This window comes from Seriola dumerili, unplaced genomic scaffold, assembly GCF_002260705.1.
Source record: "Seriola dumerili isolate Sdu_G_001 unplaced genomic scaffold, Sdu_1.0 BDQW01000800.1, whole genome shotgun sequence".
NCBI classification, from domain to species: Eukaryota; Metazoa; Chordata; class Actinopteri; order Carangiformes; family Carangidae; genus Seriola; species Seriola dumerili.
Window position 1 is genome coordinate 422,213 of NW_019175055.1, and position 19,628 is coordinate 441,840.

At 41.7% G+C, this 19,628-nt stretch overlaps 2 protein-coding genes across 5 annotated transcripts; one reads left to right on the forward strand and one right to left on the reverse strand.

Moving 5' to 3' along the window:
- The first annotated feature begins 2,300 nt into the window (after nucleotides 1-2,300).
- Nucleotides 2,301-8,760, forward strand: LOC111237022 (protein-L-isoaspartate O-methyltransferase domain-containing protein 2-like). 2 transcript variants are annotated; one of them, XM_022765966.1, is made up of 7 exons: nucleotides 2,301-2,455; nucleotides 4,203-4,363; nucleotides 4,507-4,657; nucleotides 4,775-4,877; nucleotides 4,962-5,133; nucleotides 5,897-6,020; nucleotides 6,127-8,760. In XM_022765966.1, the coding sequence occupies exons 2-7, from the start codon at nucleotides 4,208-4,210 to the stop codon at nucleotides 6,684-6,686; spliced, it is 1,266 nt and encodes a 421-aa protein (XP_022621687.1). In that variant the 5' UTR covers nucleotides 2,301-2,455; nucleotides 4,203-4,207; the 3' UTR covers nucleotides 6,687-8,760. The 2 variants fall into 2 exon arrangements, with proteins under 2 accessions (XP_022621687.1, XP_022621686.1); XM_022765965.1 differs by having other exon boundaries at nucleotides 2,301-2,414.
- Nucleotides 8,761-10,344: 1,584 nt separating this feature from the next.
- kif3b (kinesin family member 3B) lies at nucleotides 10,345-19,303 on the reverse strand. Of its 3 annotated transcripts, none has more exons than XM_022765915.1 (9): nucleotides 19,113-19,303; nucleotides 16,984-18,500; nucleotides 16,665-16,766; nucleotides 15,610-15,732; nucleotides 15,101-15,219; nucleotides 14,363-14,479; nucleotides 13,347-13,452; nucleotides 12,847-13,058; nucleotides 10,345-12,648 (listed from the first exon to the last, which is right to left on the reverse strand). In XM_022765915.1, exons 2-9 carry the CDS (start codon nucleotides 18,391-18,393, stop codon nucleotides 12,543-12,545), a joined length of 2,295 nt encoding a protein of 764 aa, XP_022621636.1. In that variant the 5' UTR covers nucleotides 18,394-18,500; nucleotides 19,113-19,303; the 3' UTR covers nucleotides 10,345-12,542. The 3 variants fall into 3 exon arrangements, with proteins under 3 accessions (XP_022621636.1, XP_022621637.1, XP_022621638.1); XM_022765916.1 differs by having other exon boundaries at nucleotides 16,984-18,497; nucleotides 19,113-19,179; XM_022765917.1 differs by lacking the exon at nucleotides 19,113-19,303 and adding an exon at nucleotides 18,748-18,815 and having other exon boundaries at nucleotides 16,984-18,497.
- Nucleotides 19,304-19,628: the final 325 nt, after the last annotated feature.

Consider the following 19,628-nt stretch of genomic DNA (forward strand, 5'->3'; position numbering starts at 1 on the left):
GTCATAGTATAGTATGGCATAAAAATGTCAAAAAAACGTCATAGTATAGTATGGCACAAAAATGTCAAAAAACATCATAGTATAGTAAGGCATAAAAATGTCATAGTATGGTAAGGCAAAAAAATGTCAAAAAAACGTCATAGTATAGTATGGCATAAAAACGTCAAAAAACGTCATAGTATAGTATGGCATAAAAATGTCAAAAAACATCATAGTATAGTAAGGCATAAAAATGTCATAGTATGGTAAGGCAAAAAAATGTCAAAAAAACGTCATAGTATAGTATGGCATAAAAACGTCAAAAAACGTCATAGTATAGTATGGCATAAAAAGTCATAGTATAGTAAGGCATAAAATGTCCTAGTATACTAAGGTATAAAAATGTAAAAAAAAAACGTCATAGCATTGTATGGCATAAAAAGTCATAGTATAGTATGGCATAAAACGTCATAGTCTAGTAAGGCATAAAAATGTCAAAAAACGTCACAGAATAGTAAGGCATAAAAATATCAAAAAACATCATAGTATAGTATGGCATAAAAATGTCAAAAAATGTCATAGTATAGTATGTCATAAAATGTCATAATATAGTAAGGCATAAAAATGTCATTGTATAGTAAGGCATAAAAATGTCAAAAAAAACGTCATAGTATAATATGGCATAAAAAGTCATGGTATAGTAAGGCATAAAATGTCCTAGTATAGTATGGCATAGAAATGTCAAAAGATGTCACAGAATAGTCAGGCATAAAAATGTCAAAAAACGTCATAGTATAATATGGCATAAAAATGTCATAGTATAGTATGGCATAAAAAGTCATAGTATAGTAAGGCATAAAATGTGATAGTATAGTAAGGCATAAAAATGTGATATATAGTAAGGCATAAAAATGTGATAGTATACTAAGGTATAAAAATGTTAAAAAACATCATAGTATACTATGGCATAAAAATGTCATAGTATACTATGGTATAAAAATGTCAAAAACGTCATAGTGTACTATGGCATAAAAATTCATAGTATACTGAGGTATAAAAATGTCAAAAACGTCATAGTCTAGTAAGGCATAAAAATGTCAAAAAAGTCACAGAATAGTAAGCCATAAAAATGTCAAAAAACGTCATAGTATAGTATGGCATAAAAATGTCCTAGTATAGTAAGGCACAAAAATGTCAAAAAAAAGTTATAGTATAATAAAGCACAAAAATGTTAAAAAAAAAACATCATAGAATACTATGCCATAAAAATGTTATAGTATACTAAGGAATAAAAATGTAAAAAAAAAAAACGTCATAGTATATTAAGGCATAAAAATGTCATTAAAAATCATAATGCAGTATGCCATAAAAACCTCATGGTATAGTAAGTCATGAAAATGTAAAAAAAAAAAAAAATCATAATATAGTATGGCATAAAAATGTTATAGTATAATAAGGCATTAAAATGTAAAAAAAAAAAAAAAAAAAAAAAAAAAAAAAACAAGAACGTGATACTATATAGTATGTCATGAAAAAATGTCAAAAAACCTCATAGTATAGTATGGCATAAAACGTCTTAAAAAATTCATAGTATGATAAGGCACGTCATAAAAACGTCATTGTATAGTAAAGCATAAAAAAGTCATGAATTAAGGTATAACAACGTCATAGTATAGTAAGATATATAACATCATAGGATAGTAAGGTATAAAAAAAGTCATAGTAATAATGGTGACATTTTCATGGGATTTTCCACAGAAATGAAATAACATAACATAACATAACATAACAAACACTTCGCCGTTTATTCAAGTATCCCAGTAAGTCAACAGTGATACAGTGAGCCAGCGTCCTGTTAGCAGGACCCTAACACTGAAGCTTTTAAGTGGAATTCAGTCTTTTTCTTTTCTTACTGTGACAATACGTCTTCATTGAAGGTAAGGCCAATATTACTGACCAGGTGAAGGCCCATTGGAATGACGCAGGTACTACCGAAGCTTATTCAATTACATCGTTACATAAAGACCATTTAAAGGTCCAGACACTTAGTTTCTTAAGCTACTTAGAGCACAGAGGCTGAGCATAAAGCTAATTGAGTGATGTCACGTGGTTAAGATAACTATATAATCTGACTAAAGACTAAGACTTTGTTATTAATAAAGTTTTTCAGTCGTTCATACAGTTAAAATATTCATCTATCTCTACTCGTTTCAAACCACATGTTTGCTGTTCCCGCTCCGCAGCCCTCACTGCTGCTGAATGTAGGCCATCCTCCTCCGGCCGTTATTTTGCGTACATTACGTCTTACGTCAGAGCGTCAGCTGGCCGAATGTTTACATCCAGCAGTTGTGTTTCTGGCTGGACCCCTTAACAACAAAAGGCTGAGCACAAGGAAACCCGCTAAGACGGAGAAAACCAGTCGGCGTTTCCACAAGGTACAACACCAGCTCCAGCCGGTCTCAGTGCGGAGCTGCGGGTTTGTGTTTTACAGCAGCTGTTGTTATTGTTGTCTCGATTCTTTATCTCCTCCAGCGTAGACGATCTATGCGGTTATTTCTGTTTGTGTTGACCTTGCCGCCGCGTGACAGTGTGTTGTAGGCGTCATATTTTGTTTTTGGTGTTTATATGAAGTAACTGTTAGATCACGAAAGGTTGCGTTTTTTTCTGTTTATTCGAAAGTGGATCACCTGAGTGGCGCAAACATCGACCGCAGCAGCACGCAGGCTGCGGTGAAATGAGCCCAGCTGGAGTTACAGTCACTCGTCTATAAAACCATATGAAGGAAAGAGTGGCCGTGGTGGTTTATTCGGTGAATCAGCAGATGAACTGCGAAGCTCAAACAGCAGTGTTTTTGCAGGAAGTGTGTACCCTACTAGCCTACTAAACCACTTACTGTGTTACAGAGCGGCTCACAGCGCCCTCTTCAGGTCATTTAATATCTTACAGAAGCAGGATCTGATTTTATTCACAGCTCTCATCCTGGATTCTCCCCCCTCCCCTTGAAAACAGGGATTCATTTGATCCAGTAGCTGACAACCTCCTGTTTAACTCACCCAAGTGCCATCAAAGGCAGGAGGTCCAAAAATATTTAAATGCACACAGTTCTTTGTTCTTTTATGGCCTCATGACTCTGGCCAGCATTTGGCAGCCAGTGTTCCCTGTGATCTGTCCTCTGGCATTGTGTTCCCTGGTGTTGTTTTCAGCACAGCTCTGAAACACAGCCACAGCAGTGTTCACACCTACAGCTGTACTCTGCTGCCAAAAGCTCTTTCAGGCCTCTGAAGTTGGTGGTTTCAGGCTTCATCAGTTTACAAAGACCCAAACAGCATCACACTGGATGTATTTAGAATCAGTAACCATTGCCTGTCAAATCACACATGCATTGACAGGTTGTGACTAAGAGTTTATCCAAGGTGTGCACATATGAAGTTAACACTAAAGGACAAATGTTGGAATTGTCTGCTGATTACTTTGAAAATTAACTGATTCATCATTTAGTCTTGAAAAATGCAGATTAGTTTCTCAGTGCCCAAGGTGATATTACTTGTTTTTGTAGAGGAACTAAAGCATTCAAAAGTACAGATAGCTCCACCTGAGGAAGAACAAAGCACAACTACGTTTTTTTCATATCTTTATATATATATATATATATATATACATATATATGTACATATGTGTAAAAAAAAAATTGAATAGATAATTAAAAATATAAAATATATGTATATATACACCTGTAATTAAAAAACACATACAAACAAGTAGTTTCACTATTCAGTTGACCCTGTCACTAATAGGCACCCTGTGCCACCAGCACTGCCCAGTGAACCAACACTTCAAAACCCAAATATATTTAATTTACTAAGATAATGAGCTGTGAGGATTCAGACTTTTATTCTACGTTAGTACTGTAGAGAGCAGGTTTCTCAACCCTGAAATCTCCCATCAATAAAAAATTATAGAAATTAAGCAACTGAAAAAAATGAAGAAAATTTTTAGGTTAAAACCAAAACAATCATAAACATACAGGGGAATTTAGTTGAGAGGAAGATACTGTCTTCATGTTGCTTCTCTGAACAGACATGTCTCTTCTTGTACATTTCCCCTCAGTCCTGATGACAGTGGGTGATAAGTTCTGTATGCAACAATACTTAGCAGTACTGGTAACTTGTTCCTCTGGAGATCACATGATGGGATAGTAAACCACCTCTTTCTCTTTGTTGTAGTCAGGATGGGTGGAGCTGTGAGTGCCGGTGAGGACAATGATGACTTGATTGACAACCTGAAGGAAGCTTACTACATCCGCTCAGACTTGGTGGAGCGAGCTTTTCGAGCCATCGATCGGGCTGATTATTACCTGGATGAATACCGGGACAACGCCTACAAGGTGAGCATAATAAAAGGCTGTGGAGTCACCCAGACTGGTTTTTCAGTCACTGGTTATTATGTTTTAAAGGGCACAGCTGTAGAAAGTTTGATTGGCTAAAAGATTTTTGGTCTGAAAGAAGCTTATACTATCGTTCTTGTCAGGATTTGGCGTGGCGGCATGGAAACATCCACCTGTCTGCTCCGTGCATCTACTCTGAGGTGATGGAGGCTCTGGATCTCCACCCTGGCCTCTCCTTCCTCAACCTTGGCAGTGGGACTGGCTACCTCAGCACCATGGTCGGCCTCATACTGGGTATGTGCTGAAAGGCAACAGTTCAGTGTGTCATCTGAACTCTGCCAGGTTTATTTATTTACAGGGGTTTTCAAAGTCTGACACTGTGCCCCCCCCCCGAAAATGTCATGCTAACAGGACCATTTGGAGTGAATCACGGCATAGAGCTGCACGCGGACGTGATCGAGTACGCCTACCAAAAGCTCGATTCCTTCATCAAAACCAGCGACAGCTTTGACAAGTAGGTGTCCAGATGTCTCAGTCACATTTCATGTCATTTACTCGTGTGTGCAGTGTTTTCAATTGGGCCTGTGTTTCTGCTCAGGTTTGAGTTCTGTGAGCCCTCCTTCGTTGTGGGCAACTGCCTGGAGATTCCTCCAGAGAGCCGTCAGTATGACAGGGTGTACTGTGGGGCCGGGGTGCAGAAGGAGCATGAGGATTACATGAAGAACCTGCTCAAGGTGGGGGGCATTCTGGTGATGCCTCTTGAGGAAAAGGTTGGTGTTTAAAATATATTTTACAACACTTTAAATCCCCTTATTTGGGATTATTAGGTGGCACGGTGGTGCAATGGTTAGCAGTCTGGTTCTGTTTTTGAACCTGCCGGCTGGCTGGGGCCTTTCTGTTTGGAGTTTGCATGTTCTCCATATGCCTGCGTGGGTTTCCTCCGGTTATTCCGGCTTCCTCCCACAATCCAAAAACATGCAGGTTTAGGTCAATTGCCGAGCCAAACAGTCACTGCTCTCAGCCATCCCCCAAGTCCCGCCCATCTGGACCCACCATCCAACCTTGCAGGATTTTGCTTCTGGATGTAAAACTGCACTGAGATGGTTTTTGGTTCTTAAAACCACAAATATATTTTCTTATGGATCAACACTTCAAATAAAACACTGTAAAATACGGGACCTTCAAGGTGTGGGTAAAAAATTCTTCTTGAATCTGTGTTTTATCGGGTGTCTGGAAATGTTAGTAGCTTATTGGCTTTCATAGGAATTGTTATATAATTGGTATATTGTATGGACAGCACCTTATAACTCTGGAAAAGCCAACTACTTGTGTTGCAAACAGAATCGTTCCCCAGCACAAATGATTTGCACCATCAAAAAACAGATTTTCCATTGCTGAATATTTTGAAACGGTTCTTGTGGGATTGATTGACTTATTGGAACACATGAACACATTGAACACTGATAATATGGGCAGAGAAAACCCTACTGCAGAATAAAGACTTACGATTTAACCATACTGTATTTGCTGCAGTTGACCAAGATCACCCGCACCGGGACGAACAGCTGGGAGACCAAGAAGATCATCTCTGTGTCCTTCGCTCCTCTGGTGCTACCTAAACACAGCACAAACGGCAAACCCAAGACTGTCCCATTACGTGAGTCTCATTTAAATTCAAAACTACAACTAAATATGAATATTAATACGTGTAGTGTGCATCTAATTATTGGGACTTTTTTCTCTCGTGGTTCTCAATTTTGCAGCCAAGTATGAGGTTCGGTCGTTACAGGAGCTGGCTCGCATCTGCATCCGCCACACCCTCAGAGTGACCACAGATGGAGGAGACAGCCAGTCACGTGGCCGAGGTTCTTCCTTCAGCGTGGGTAGAGGCCTGGCGGTAGCTGGGCTCCACAAGTACGGCCCTCGCTTCAAACGCCGGCGCGTTCACCGGCGCCACTGCAACGCCCTCGTCCTGGCCACCCATCAGGTGGTGGCCAGCAGCGGCATCGGCTCCGCCTCTCTGGACAGCAACAACAACCAGGGAGGACGAGCGGTGGACGAGGAGGAGGGGGCGGGAGAGAGGGAGGCGAGGCGGCAGATGAGAGGGAGCAGGAGGGCAGTGAGAGGAGGAGGAGGGCTGGTCGAAGAGGAGGAGACGTTGGAGGAAGAGGATGAAGAAGAGGAGCAGGAGGAGGAGGAAGAGAAGGAGACCGGGGAGCTGCTCCGACCCCAGCCGGCCGTGAACATCCTGAGAGAGAGGATACTGGGCCTGCCGCTGCCCGAGCCTCTGAAGATGTACCTGCTGTTCTACAGGGAGAAATGAGCCTGATGGAGCTGGAGTCAGAGCTCAGCACGGGCTGAAGCCTCTGCTACAACCCCACCACCACCTGTATAAGGCAGGACAACATGCCCCCGACCTTACCGACCCCCAGCTCCACCATGGGTCTCTTGCTCTCTCTCACACCTGTCCTCATTCCTCTCCATCATCCACTCTTTTTCCTTCTCCCTGTTTCTGCTCTGCCTCCCATCGTTCTTTACTTAATTTGTTTGCTGACGCTGTGAAGAGTCAGTTCAGTTCGTCCAGCGGAGGGGGGGAGGGAGAGCGATGCTTCTCTGGGAACAGAAATGGTTCACGCCAATGTTTTAAACAACCAAACAGCCACTGATGAAAACTCTGTGTCTCCTTTGAGGTGCAGAGAAATAGAAATCGGTACAAGACACATGCACAGTCTATTAATTTGCTCTAAAGCTCTAAAGCTCTAATTTACTAATCAAGCATTTGCCTAACGACAGCTCAACAGCCCACAGAGTATCCACAGCTTATAAAAGGCAAAGAGCTCCATCATTAGTGGACTATACATTCGCAACATAGTTCAGACACTGTAGCAACAAACAGAGAGCACAGTTCAGCCAGAGACCAGAAGACACAAGGCTACGAGCTCTGTACTCCAATTACAGCGGGTCCACAGGTTAGAGAGCATGTGTTGACTGTACGAGTCATGTGGACGCTGCTTTGTCCACATGAGGTGGTGCTTGTAAAATCACCCAATGAAGGGAAGGGAAGACAAAGAGTCGGCTCTTTTGCTATATCATATTTAATGATATTGTAGCTGCAGCTAGTGAGGAAGGTGGTGTGGCATTCGTGATTATTTCGACTGATTTCCAAACAAAAAGGAGGAGCTCTGCCGCGAGCCCTCAGTCCATTAGATGATTTCACTTTAATGATCTGCTTTTCTAAGGCCGAGGCTCGGTCATCGTTTCAAGCATTTTGGGAGATTAGTTGATTTCACAGAAGGTTGAGTTTTCCTTTTTCTATGCATATGTTACATTTGTATGAGTTGGCGTCTTTGTCGTACGGAGGTGAAACCGCCTCACTGTTTCTCTCTACATCCCATCGTATTCTGTGCACCAACAGAGAACGACCATAAATGATTACATACTTACTAATATTCCAATTTACATAAATAAACCAGCATGATTAAAAACACATAACTGTTTTTTGATGATTGACAGTGTGGAGGTTTTCTCTCACCGTTTTTTTTCTTGTAATATCTTGATTTTTGAATTTTCTGAGACTTGAAGTGGTGTGTACATATGAAAAGTGTTGTATGTTTTGTTCTGTGAATCATAAAAACATGAAGATACTTTGATACATAGAAGTATCTTTGAATAAATTTTTTTCTCGTAGTTTCCGGTTCGATGGGGCATTATTCTTATTATTCTTTTTATATTCTTTTGCTTTTGTACCAAACTCTCTGCTCCTTTCTGTGCCAAACTTAAGTTGCATGGACTAAATTTTTTGAGGACGCAGCAGATCGACAGAGAATTCATGAAGCCTACAGATTTGTTTTATCATTTCTAAAACGGCACCACTACCGCTGAAGTGACACTTGCGGTTGTTCATGTATCAGTTTTTATCATGTAAAGCCTTAGATTTCTCCCATTTGAAAATTTGTAACTGAAGAATGTGTATGTGATCATTGCACAAGGCAATGCAGAAGCACCCTGTATCAGTGAATACAGTTTATTTGATAAATCATGGATGAGATCACAATAAAAGGATACTGGCAGCATATTGGTTATACTGTATATCCAACACTGAATGGGAGGACTGAGTCCATCTTCTCTGATTCCTGCAGTGTAATGTCTGGCTTCACTGCTGTTCTACCATTTCCAATGCTGCTGGATCTGCCTTTGAATCCTGTGTGTAGATCATTCCTTTTTGCAACATGGGTACCATTCACGTTTGGTTGTTGTGCAGTTGTGATTCTTTGCTGAATGTAAATGATCACGTTGTTTTTTTTATTTTGGACTTCACATGAAGTTTTGGTGAGAATGACTTGTTTTTAAAATTGAGCTGTATTATTGATGCTGTTAATAAAGTCCATTATATAAAAGAATGCCATGGTGGAAATGGAATCATTTGATTAGTGAAGGCAACAGCTGCTATAAAGAGGAAAATACTTCTGAACTTTCAAGCAAGATTTAAAAGGTCCCATATTGTATAAAGTGAGATTTCCATGTCTTTTTTTTAATTATAAAGCAGGTGTAGGTTCTATATCAATACTGTGAAAGTATCAAAGCCTCAGTCCACAGAGAAATGGAGACAGCATGTTTTCAGAAACTGAGCTTTAAAACAAGCCATCAGGACTTCTGTAACTTTGTGATGTTACAACAAAGCAGTAACCGCTCTCAGCCATGCCCCAAGCCCCGCCCACCTGGTCCCACCATCCAACCCTGAAGGATTTGGTTTCTCTGAGTGTTTACCTGAAATCTCAGAGCTGCCTCTCTTCTGATTGGCTTACAGACCTGTTGTTGCTAGAGCTCCAGAGAAAAGCCTGAGAGAGGAGATATTAAGCTACATTGAGATGGTTTTTGGTTCTTAAAACCACAAATATATCTTCTTATGGATATCAACACTTCAAATTAAACACCAGAAAAGTGTAAAATATGGTACCTTTAAGACTTTTCTTGCATTTTCCGGTCCAGTTAACTCTCTCACTGGAAGATCATATGGAGCGTAAACAACAAGCAGTCAAAACTAATAGGCCTTCTCCTCTGCGGGATGGAAACAGAGAGGATATCTTCCCCAGTCTGAAGCTGAGCCTGTGACCCGAGTATGAAGTGGTCATCACCCATTAACCAGAGGCCTCAGTAACCAGTTTGACCTCATCTAGCTTCAGGCAGAGGGTCACAGGCACTGACAAGCCCTCTGAGATGACTAGCTCTGAAAACCACAATTTCTCTGGGCCTATTGTACTTCAACCGAGCTGTTTAAACTATGGCTTTATTATTCTTAAATATCTCCCAAACAGACAGGACATGCCAACCATCTTGTTATCACTGAATTGTCTTTAATAATCAAAAGAAACTAAAAGACTCCGCCAGCCACAGACATTAGTGCACCAGCATAATCGTCATTTGGCTATAAAAACAATACCAGCACATAAAAGGTGGTCACAAAGTCTTAGATAAGGAGTTTGGATCCAGTGATGTAGCTGTGGGATGCAGATGCAAAGCTATTCAATTAAATTAAGACATTCACATTTTGCTTACCAAAGTCCTATGACTGATGAATACTCATACACAAACGTGTTACTCGAGCGTGCTAAGATCATGCGGCAGGTATACAGCATTGCAGTGTTAGATACAACAATCAGGCCTTACTCTAAAGATTCATGTCTGTGTTTATGAAGTTAAATCAACAGTTAATGTGTAAAATACTCAACAGTGACATAAACCAACAGGTGACTCATTGTGGCAAACAGAAAAAGAAACCTGTACCTTGCTGAATACAAAAAGACACAAAGTACATGTATCACGCAAAAATAAAATTTAAACATTAAATTACAAAGCTCAAAAAATAAAACAAGAATCTATTTTAAAGAAAAAAACGGAATAAAAAATTATATCTACATCTGTATATAAAAATGAAAGATTATAAGTTAGATTTTTTTCAATATGGAAACCCACGTTTGTAAATTTTTTTTTTTTTTTTTTTTTTTTCTCTTTCAGCTGCAAGAGTGACTGAGGATTGCCTATCAACAAGTCTATATTCACTGTTACATATCTAACTACATCATGTTTACAGGCCTGGGCCAAACAGCGAGAGAGCACCTTTAGCTTCATGTATTTTTTACGACTGAGATGGGCTTGATGATGACAACGATCCCTCTTCAAAAATCGGCAGGTATCAGAGGATTTCATTTGCTATTTGGCCCAGGCCTGTGGAAAAGTCACAGTGGGCTGTAAAACCCTACACCGTAGCAGCGAGTGGACAGCACACCCCTCACAGTTAGAGCATGGGGAACAGAGAGCAGCAGAGAGGCCGGCTGAACCATGGAGGTTAAAAACTGCATATTATTCATCTGTAGGCATTCACATGGAATGGTTTGTGTATTCAGATCCATTCAAGTCCGTAATGTATCGACTGAGTTTTGTGGCACCACCGCAGCGCTGTGAAGCGCTCCACACTCCCTGGGGTTAAAGTGTTCTGTTAAACCAATCGGTTGTTTTCCACTCAGACCAAAAGTAGATGAGGTAAAGAATTAAAAAATAGATGGGGTCAAAAATAAAGAATAAAAGGTGAACAGATCACCCTTCGTCTAACTTCCCTTCCTGTGGCCCTTAAGCCAGAGACCTGGGGGTGGTTGAATGCTGTGTCCAAATGCTCTGCTTCACCATCTAATGAGTGCACCCCATTCTGACAGGAATGTCAGGACCATGTTATAAATGATTCCCTGATGCTGGAATGAATGAGAAGATGATGTGATAGAAACACTGGCTGAGAAGAATGTGATGTGTGCACAGTTCAAATGAAGGAGCAGAGATTAAGGGCACAGGTTAAGGCACCTCGGAACCCTGATGTATTTGAGGCACAGAATCAGACGACAGTAACTTTGAAGTGACCCAGGGTGTGCTCAGCATTGATCTCCCGCTAGGACGTCTGGTGGCCAACTGCAGTCATTCAGCCTTGAATGTCTCCATAGTGTGTGTTTGTGTGAATGTGCTGAGCTCTCTCTCATCGTTCCCCACCTCAGTCTCATGTGCCCCGGGAAGAACAGCATCTACTGATTACAGCAACATGTGGGCCAGTCTGTCGAGTGCTTTACTTTCTGGCCTGTACATTTACAATCATACACAGTTAAAGGAATAGTTCAACATTTTGGGAAATACCCTTATTTGTTACTCTACTGTGCCAGCAGGTGATTATCTTAGCTTAGCATAAAGGCTTCCTGTAGCCTCACTGGCACCATGAGGTCACCGGGAAACCAGTGAAGACTGTCAAGACAAGCTGATTATCACCTCTAGCTTCATGTTTACTGTACAGGCATGAGAGTGGTCTGATCTTCTCAGCTAACTCTCTGCAACAAAGCATATTTCCCAAAATGTTCCTTTAAGACATAAAACAACATGCACAGGGGGTTAAAGCTCCACCCCAACGTTATCAGAAGTCCAACCATGAAAAAGACAGCGCAGTTTGACGTAAACCAAAAAGGTCAATATACAGACAGCAACGTTAAGATAGACACACACACGCACACACACACACATATGCATCCAGACATACAACACACTGACAAACACCTACACACACACAGTCTGTTAGCAACAAGTGCAGCAGAGCTGCCCAGTCAACCCCACCACACCTCCACAACATCCACAGTTACAGTAAGAGAGAGGACTACAACACCCAACAGACAACACACATCTGGGAAGCTATGAAGAAGTGCAAGAAGATACTGCGGTCCATTAAGGGGGGGTTCTAAGCCCACCTTCATTTTTTTTCCTGTACATTAAGAACATTGTGATGTAGATATAAGACATTGCTGGCATTCTGCCAAAAGCAGGGTCAGGTAATAGCAGAGCAGAGTGATGTGAGGCTTCATGCATGGCTGCTGTCCTGGTGTTGTACTGACTCACACTCAGGATGAGGGGCTTCAAATCTCCAAATGAAAAGCTCATGACAACAGTTAATAGTGGTGTGGTTACAGTTAAAACCTACAAAGCAGCATTAGTATTAAAGATTTCTCTATCGTTTGTAGAATCCAGGATTCTGTAGTCTGGACAAAAAAAACACAGCTTTGACAAAAGCAAACCCATTCTCTCAAAGTTGGGTCCCAAAGTGGAAAAGGTGCACAAGAGAGGTTGGTGGCCATGAGAGTAGTGGCAGGAGCTGTCACTTGGGCACCAGGCCACGGGATTGTGGATAAAGAGGAGATCCTGGGCTAGAGGGGCTGAAAGGAGAGGTCGGGGTGCTCGACTTCTTGCCTGTTCTTGGTCGACTGAGTGACAGAAAGAGATGACAGAGGGTTAAACAGACTGTGGGAATGATAGCAAAGGTTACGCACTTACATATTCTGAGGTTTAATTTACATTTTCTGTGATTTCTTCGCCTAACTGCAGAATAAGCCACTTAAAAATGAATCTAACTTGTGGTCTTGGCAGCTGAGGGGGGGGTCACAGATGACAGTTTTCCTTACCCAGACTTTGGTTTCTTGAGGCTGCCGCTGGCGCTGGTTGGTGGGGTTGGACCCAAACTGCTGTGAAAGCCTGAGGCATCTACCTGGATCTCATCCTCATCCCGAAGAGCGTCCTCCAGAGCTGCCGCCACCTTTGGGGCGATAACGGGCTCCTGATACTCTTTAGTGGTCCTCGCTGGTATGTCCATGTCCAGTATCAGGATGTTTTCTGCCTGGGGGAGCAGGACAGAAGCACACTCATGTGAGACAAACACATCGATCGAGGTACATCTTTATAAAGGTATCATTTATACTAAATTCACTTAAAGCTGCAGTGTTTGGTTTTGTATCAAGTGTCAACTCATTTAAGCCCAAACCTTTGTGGCGTCATCAATGAAACAGGAAGAGGATGAGGAGGAAAGCAGAATCTGCGTCTGTGGTTTTATGTGCTTGACTCACTGCGATAGTTACGTGTGAATACAAGATACAATACAAAAAGGTGAAGAGAAAGTGCAGCTTACTTTGTATCTCATGTCAGGCTTCATCATCATGGCCATGCGAGCATGCTGACAGAGAGGCCTCCTGTAGCCGACTGCAGACAGAGGCCTGGTCATCATCTGATGTTCACTGAAGCAGACACACAGAGTGAGACAATGGATACAGCATCATTGGAAAAACTGCCGTGTGACATCTGTCTTAACGTATCATACAATAAAGCAAGACAGACAGACATGGTAGCACTGTACTAATTATTCTAAAAACCTGAAACTCAAGTTAGATGCCTTCTTCTGGCTTGAAAATGTAGCAGCTGCAACAAAACTGTGTTCACTCAAACAGAATAAAAAAAGATTTCAATTCTGACCTGTGTGAATATCAGATTTTAGTCATATTACGTCAAGAAACGTGCAGCGTTGTTTACCCACAGATTAAAGCTGCATCGAGCTGTGATAATATTCCTGACTCAGGCTCCTGGCTGACACAGATCACTGATCTGCACCAGTGCAGAATACGAATATTATTATTATGTTATTATCTGCAATTATAAATTCACCTCTGAAGACTGATGTTTTTTACTGTGCTCTACTTTTTTGCTGTTCATTAGTTAGACAATGTCACTGTCAACACTTCTGGTTTCAAATTATGCAATGAGTGGCTTAGTATTAGCAAAACAAATGAATGGTGCAGAACTGACAACTGTATTTATGTGGATCAGAAACTTCTGGCCAACACCTGACTGTTTATTATTATACTGGGTATCCAAATGTAATTTGCATTGTTCCCCATAGTTACACCTCTATCCCCAGCATAGGACAATGAGTGCAGGTTTGATCCCCCCCCACCCCCGAGTGGCTCTAATAATGAAAAACACTACTGCTATAGTACACTTCACCTGTAAACATTCAGTTTAAACATTTTAACATTTCATTTATTTTAAAAGCTGTTCTTTTATATTTTAAAAAAAATACACATGAGCTCAAGTCAGAGCACTTCTAATCCAATAAAGAAAAAAGTATTCCATGAATATTGTGTCACTTACTCCTCTATACGTGTGATGGGCTTCATTTTCCAGTACTCATCCTCCTCATCAAGGTAAGCTCTGTTGACTATTTTGTTCTTCTCCTCTAAGGGAATGAAGTTCTCAATGATCAGATGCCTAAAAATCAGACAGACGAGCCGTTAAACAGAGGCAGAAACAGACAGATGTGACTGAATAAATATAAGAACACAGACAGACAACCATACCAGCTTGCCCTGCTGTGTATTACACTGGAAAGTCTAAAAATAAAATATGAAAATATATAAGAAAAATGTGGCTGAACAGAACTAAGGTCTGACTAGAATATAAGTGTAACAGTACAACATGACAATAGTTTTCTCCTTCTTATCTAACATTTAAACATTATGTCAGCAAGTAAAGTCAAGTTTGTGAGTGTGATGCACATGGATCAAGATTTCAGATTTAACAGCATGAAATCAGATGAAGTTTGGAGATGTTACAGCATCCTGCATATTCCCTCCTCCATCAGGACAGATGAGTTTACAGATGTGTCATGTTTCAGTTTTTCCTTTTTCAAAAATTTGCAAAAAAGGTCTAAAAATCTGTTTTGGCTTTGTCTTTATGTGGTATTGAGTTCAGACTGATGAGGGAAAAACATTGTTTTAGCGTGGAGCTGCAACTACACTGGGGCCAATATTCAATAATACTGATTATCAAAATATATCCCACCATATGCAATATTTTTCATAATACCGAGAAGAAAAAAAAACTCCATACTTGAGTTTGAGGTCCCTGGTGAGCTCATTCTGGGTTTGTTCCAGCTCCTGGCGCTCGTTGATGTGTGCCTCCTGGAGGTCTTGGATTTCTGCCTTCACTGCCTGCAGTTTGGCAAAGAGCTGAAGGACAGAGGAGGAGAGAGGAAACCAGGGTTACTGTGATGAAAAGGACTTTTAGAAAATTCAGCCTTGGAGTTTGGCTTAAACACCTGAATGTCATGAGGAATAATGGAATATCCACACCCATCAAAAAAGCCAGTAATGTATTCTTACCTGATTTAAAATAGTACCTGACCTACTTACTTGAAAAGCCGTTTATTACCAGACACATAAATCCTCACAAGAAGTGCACATCAGACTTCCAAAATTAAACAGTAATGCCAACCTGCATATTTATGTCAACTGCATATTTATACTAACAGTGTATTTTTATGTACTCAGAATATATTCATCGATTACATCAGCCAGGACTGCCCTGTGTGAGGGACCAGTCAAGTTTGGAGCTGCTACCTTTTTCAGCTTCTTGGTTTTGATGTCGACCTCCTGCTGCAGGGAGCTGTAGGTCTCCTTCAGCTCCAGAGTCTCCTCATCACGACTCTCCATCTGCTGCTGCATCTCTCGCTCTCTCCGTTTCTAAAAACACACACACACACACACACAGAGTCACTGACTGAAAGGGAGATTGTCATGCGGTACACAATTTCACAGTCAATCAAATTAGGGATAGTAGACAGCAAAATAGTCGAAACATAATGCCCTACATAAAGATAAAGATCACTGTGTGGAGGATGTGTGATAATGGCTAATAATGAATACAATGGATGGAAATTGCTACTTGTGAACAGATAAATGCTTAGATGGTGACTGGTAGTTTAATCTACTCATGGGGCCACTTCAGTAATTGACTGAAGACTGTTTGGGGATACCCGTGAAAGTAAATGTTAAAGAAGTCAATCATGGTTTACTCTTCTACTCAAGCCAAGTCCAAACTACAAGAACGTTCTCAAAACTGCTGTGCTGCTCACACCACAAAGTATTTTTTGTCCCAGACTGTGGTCATGTTAGGTGTGGGTGCACAAACTACACAACTGATCTCAGACCAGGTGTACGGATTGCATGATCATCCCAAAACTGGATTAAGCTATCGTCAAAACACGTGATCAAGAAAAAAGCATGGGAAGTCACTGTGGGGCAGACTGCACCAGTTTTAATTAACCTTTAGTCTATAGTAAGTAAAGAGAGGGTGGAGATATTTGTGATAAACCTAAACTTGAATTTGACATCCAGTTGAATGTAAAATCACTGCAGGCTGCAACTGCACACTTTCAATATTTTGTTACAGCATTAAGGTCAATATTTCACTGAAACATCAACTGGTCATCCTGCTCCATACCTCTCTTTCCTCTTTCCCTCTCTGTATAATTTGTCATTCTTGCATCTTATTATGTCCTCCATCTCATCCTCACTACATTCCCAATAACTATCCTGTAGTCACATTTTTGTTGACTTGTGAACTTCAAACAATAGTCTAATCCAGGTGTCCATTTTTCAGATGTTTGGTATACCTGTTCCGCAATTTCCTGCCTCTTTAGCTCCAGCATTCTCTGTTGCTCATTGGTGTGATCCACTATGTTCTTCCCCCCGACCAGAAGCTTACTCTCCATTGCCTGGGAGTAGAAGAACAAAAAAACGGATGAAAACACAGAAGCATTTGCATCTAACAACAATACATTTCATGAGCAGACTTGATGAGACAATCCACTGGCTTGTGTGTACATTTTAGGGATGACAAATCATTTAGTTGAACCTAAAGAAAGTCAAACTTGTCGTGTTTAGGCAGCAGTGACAGATACATTCTGGCTGTACAGAAACAAGTCTGCCTACCTTAACTTTGGCTGCAAGCAGTTCTCCGGCCTCCCGCTCCTTCCTCAAGTCTTCCATTTTCTTCTCCTTCTCTTTTAGCAGCCGAACTTTCTCCTCAGCCACCAGACTGTGATCCTCCATGATGGCCTTCCTCTCTCTCTCCAGCTTCTCCTGCTGCTCCCGCCAGTAATCTCCTTTGTCATCTCCATCTCCATCTTCATCATCATCCTCTGTCTCTCCTTCTTCCAGATCCTCACCATCGCTCCCTTCCCCGGCCCTCCTCCTCTGCCTCCTCTTTTTTTTCTTTCCTGAGCGCTTTTGCAGCTGTGCTTTCAGCCTCGCAATCTCCTCCTGAAACTCCCTCAGCAGGGCATCCTTCGGGTCCTCATTGATACGTGGTTTATTCTTGATGTTCTTTGCCCTGTTAGAATAGCGCAGTGTTGTCAAGGTCTCCTCCACGTTGTAGGATGCTGGGCCAATGTTGGCAACCATGACAGTGCGGGCGTTGCCTCCTAGAGAGTCCTGCAGCAGACGGGTGAGTTTTGAATCTCGGTAGGGGATGTGGCTGCTCCTGCCGTCCACCAGAGCTGATATGACATTCCCCAGAGCAGAAAGTGACAGATTGATCTTTGTAGCTTCTTTCAGCCTCTCCCCCTGAGCGCCAGTCTTGGTCTGCCTTTCGCTGCCTGCTAAATCTACCAGGTTCAGTTTGCCAACTCTGATATGGTTCTCCCCATCCACACCCAACTCACTGCACTCAACAGTAATGACAAATATGGCGTGAGATCGGGAGCTGTGTTCATTCATGTTAGTGGCACCCACTGAACGATTCTGGTTGCCCACGTTCATGACATGCTCGATCTCCCGCACACTCTTGGTGACAAATGATGAAAGGTCTTTAACATACACACCTGTGTCGGGCCTCTCCCTGAGCTCAAGGCGTCGTGACTGGTCCTTGGACAGCAAGTCTCTGATCTCCTCTTGGTAAATTTCAAGATATGATGCTCTCACCAGGTACTGCTGATTCTGGGACCGTGAAATGTGTGTGAAGATGTGCTCAAAGGAGTTAGGGATAACCCCTCTCCTCTCTGGATCATTTCTCACCCCCTCCATAGTGTACGTCTTCCCTGTACCCGTCTGCCCGTAGGCAAAGATGGTCCCATTGAAACCAAAAAGAACTGATTCCACTAAGGGTCTGAAGGTTTCATCATACAGATCTATTTGCTTGGAGTTCCAGTCGTAGACTGAATCAAAAGTGAAGACTTTGGGGAGTTCGCTGGCTGAAGCTTCCCTGGGGTTCCTGACAATAATTTGACCCAGTTTTACATCAACAGAGACCACCCTTTCAAACTTGGCAGCCCGTTCTTTTTCATTCATGGGGCGACAACGAACCACCACCTTTACAGACTCGGAACTCTTGCTCTTGGACATGGTGAGGAGCAGCTGCCAGCCCACACGGCTTGGCACTTTGTATCCTCTGCCTTCCAAGTGCAGTGTCAGGAAGAGTCCACCAGTACAAATGCCCACATCAGAACCTGCTGGAGAAGACACATTCAATAGTTACAATCAACCTGCAATGGAAACCTGGACAATACATTAAACACAGCGCAATAACAGAAAGCTATTGATAGACTTAAGCAATGACACATCTATCCTGACGCTAACACCTTAGTTTAACGTTTCCTTGTACGTGGCTTAAAATGACTTATCCAGTTACACACCACGACATGCATTAGACCTGATGAGGTTAAATTTAGTCGGTCAAAATAAATTATCTTCACGTACTTGTCAGCGGTGAGCAGCAGCATTTGCACACTGCTCTGACGGTTAGGTAATACACCGGTGCCACTACCCCAATTTAGCTAACTAAATTTAGCCCGTTCACCGGCAGTTATTAACTGCGAGGTTAACTAGTCAATATATCAGGAATTTCAGGTTATGGGGTGATAGCCGTGATGAGCACTTTCTCAACCAGAACATATCGGTAAACCCTGCATTTTACTGTAGCTGCTCAACTGATGATTCCTCAAAGTAGCGGGTCAGCTAACCAACGTTAGCTAATACAAAACGCAGCCTGTAACGAGACCGCGAGACCGGCCTAGCAACGGCAAACACACTGGTAACCTAAACTACAAGTCTGGTAGCATTACCTGGCCAACGGTTGCAGCGAGGGCATAAATGAATTCCACAAATCGCCACGCAAAAACAAAAAGCACATTAGACTCATAAAACCAAGGCAATGCAAACACCGCTTTCAGTCACACACACAGAAATGTCGTTAAACATTTACAAGTGAGCGAACGTTAGCTAATCCATAACTCCCAGTCAGCCATTAGCCGCTGCTCATCCCGCAACGGTCCAGGGAAGGGTTGCCAGATTCTTGCACTACATCCCTCAAAAGAGCTGCATGTAAAACTTATTAACCCATATATTGTTTATGAGAGCATATTAAGCATGTTAAGGTAGTAAACTACAAAATATATTCAGTCAACTGTTTAGTGTTTTCAAGCCCACATTCATGTTTTATGAAGAATATAGTAAGATTTAAAGTATTCTGACTTATCTGGCAACCAAGTCTCAACAAGCTCTTCCAGCATAGCTTAGTATATCAGCTGATTCAACTGTACTCATGGCTAAGCTTCCAGTAGGGGAAGGAAACAGGCTGA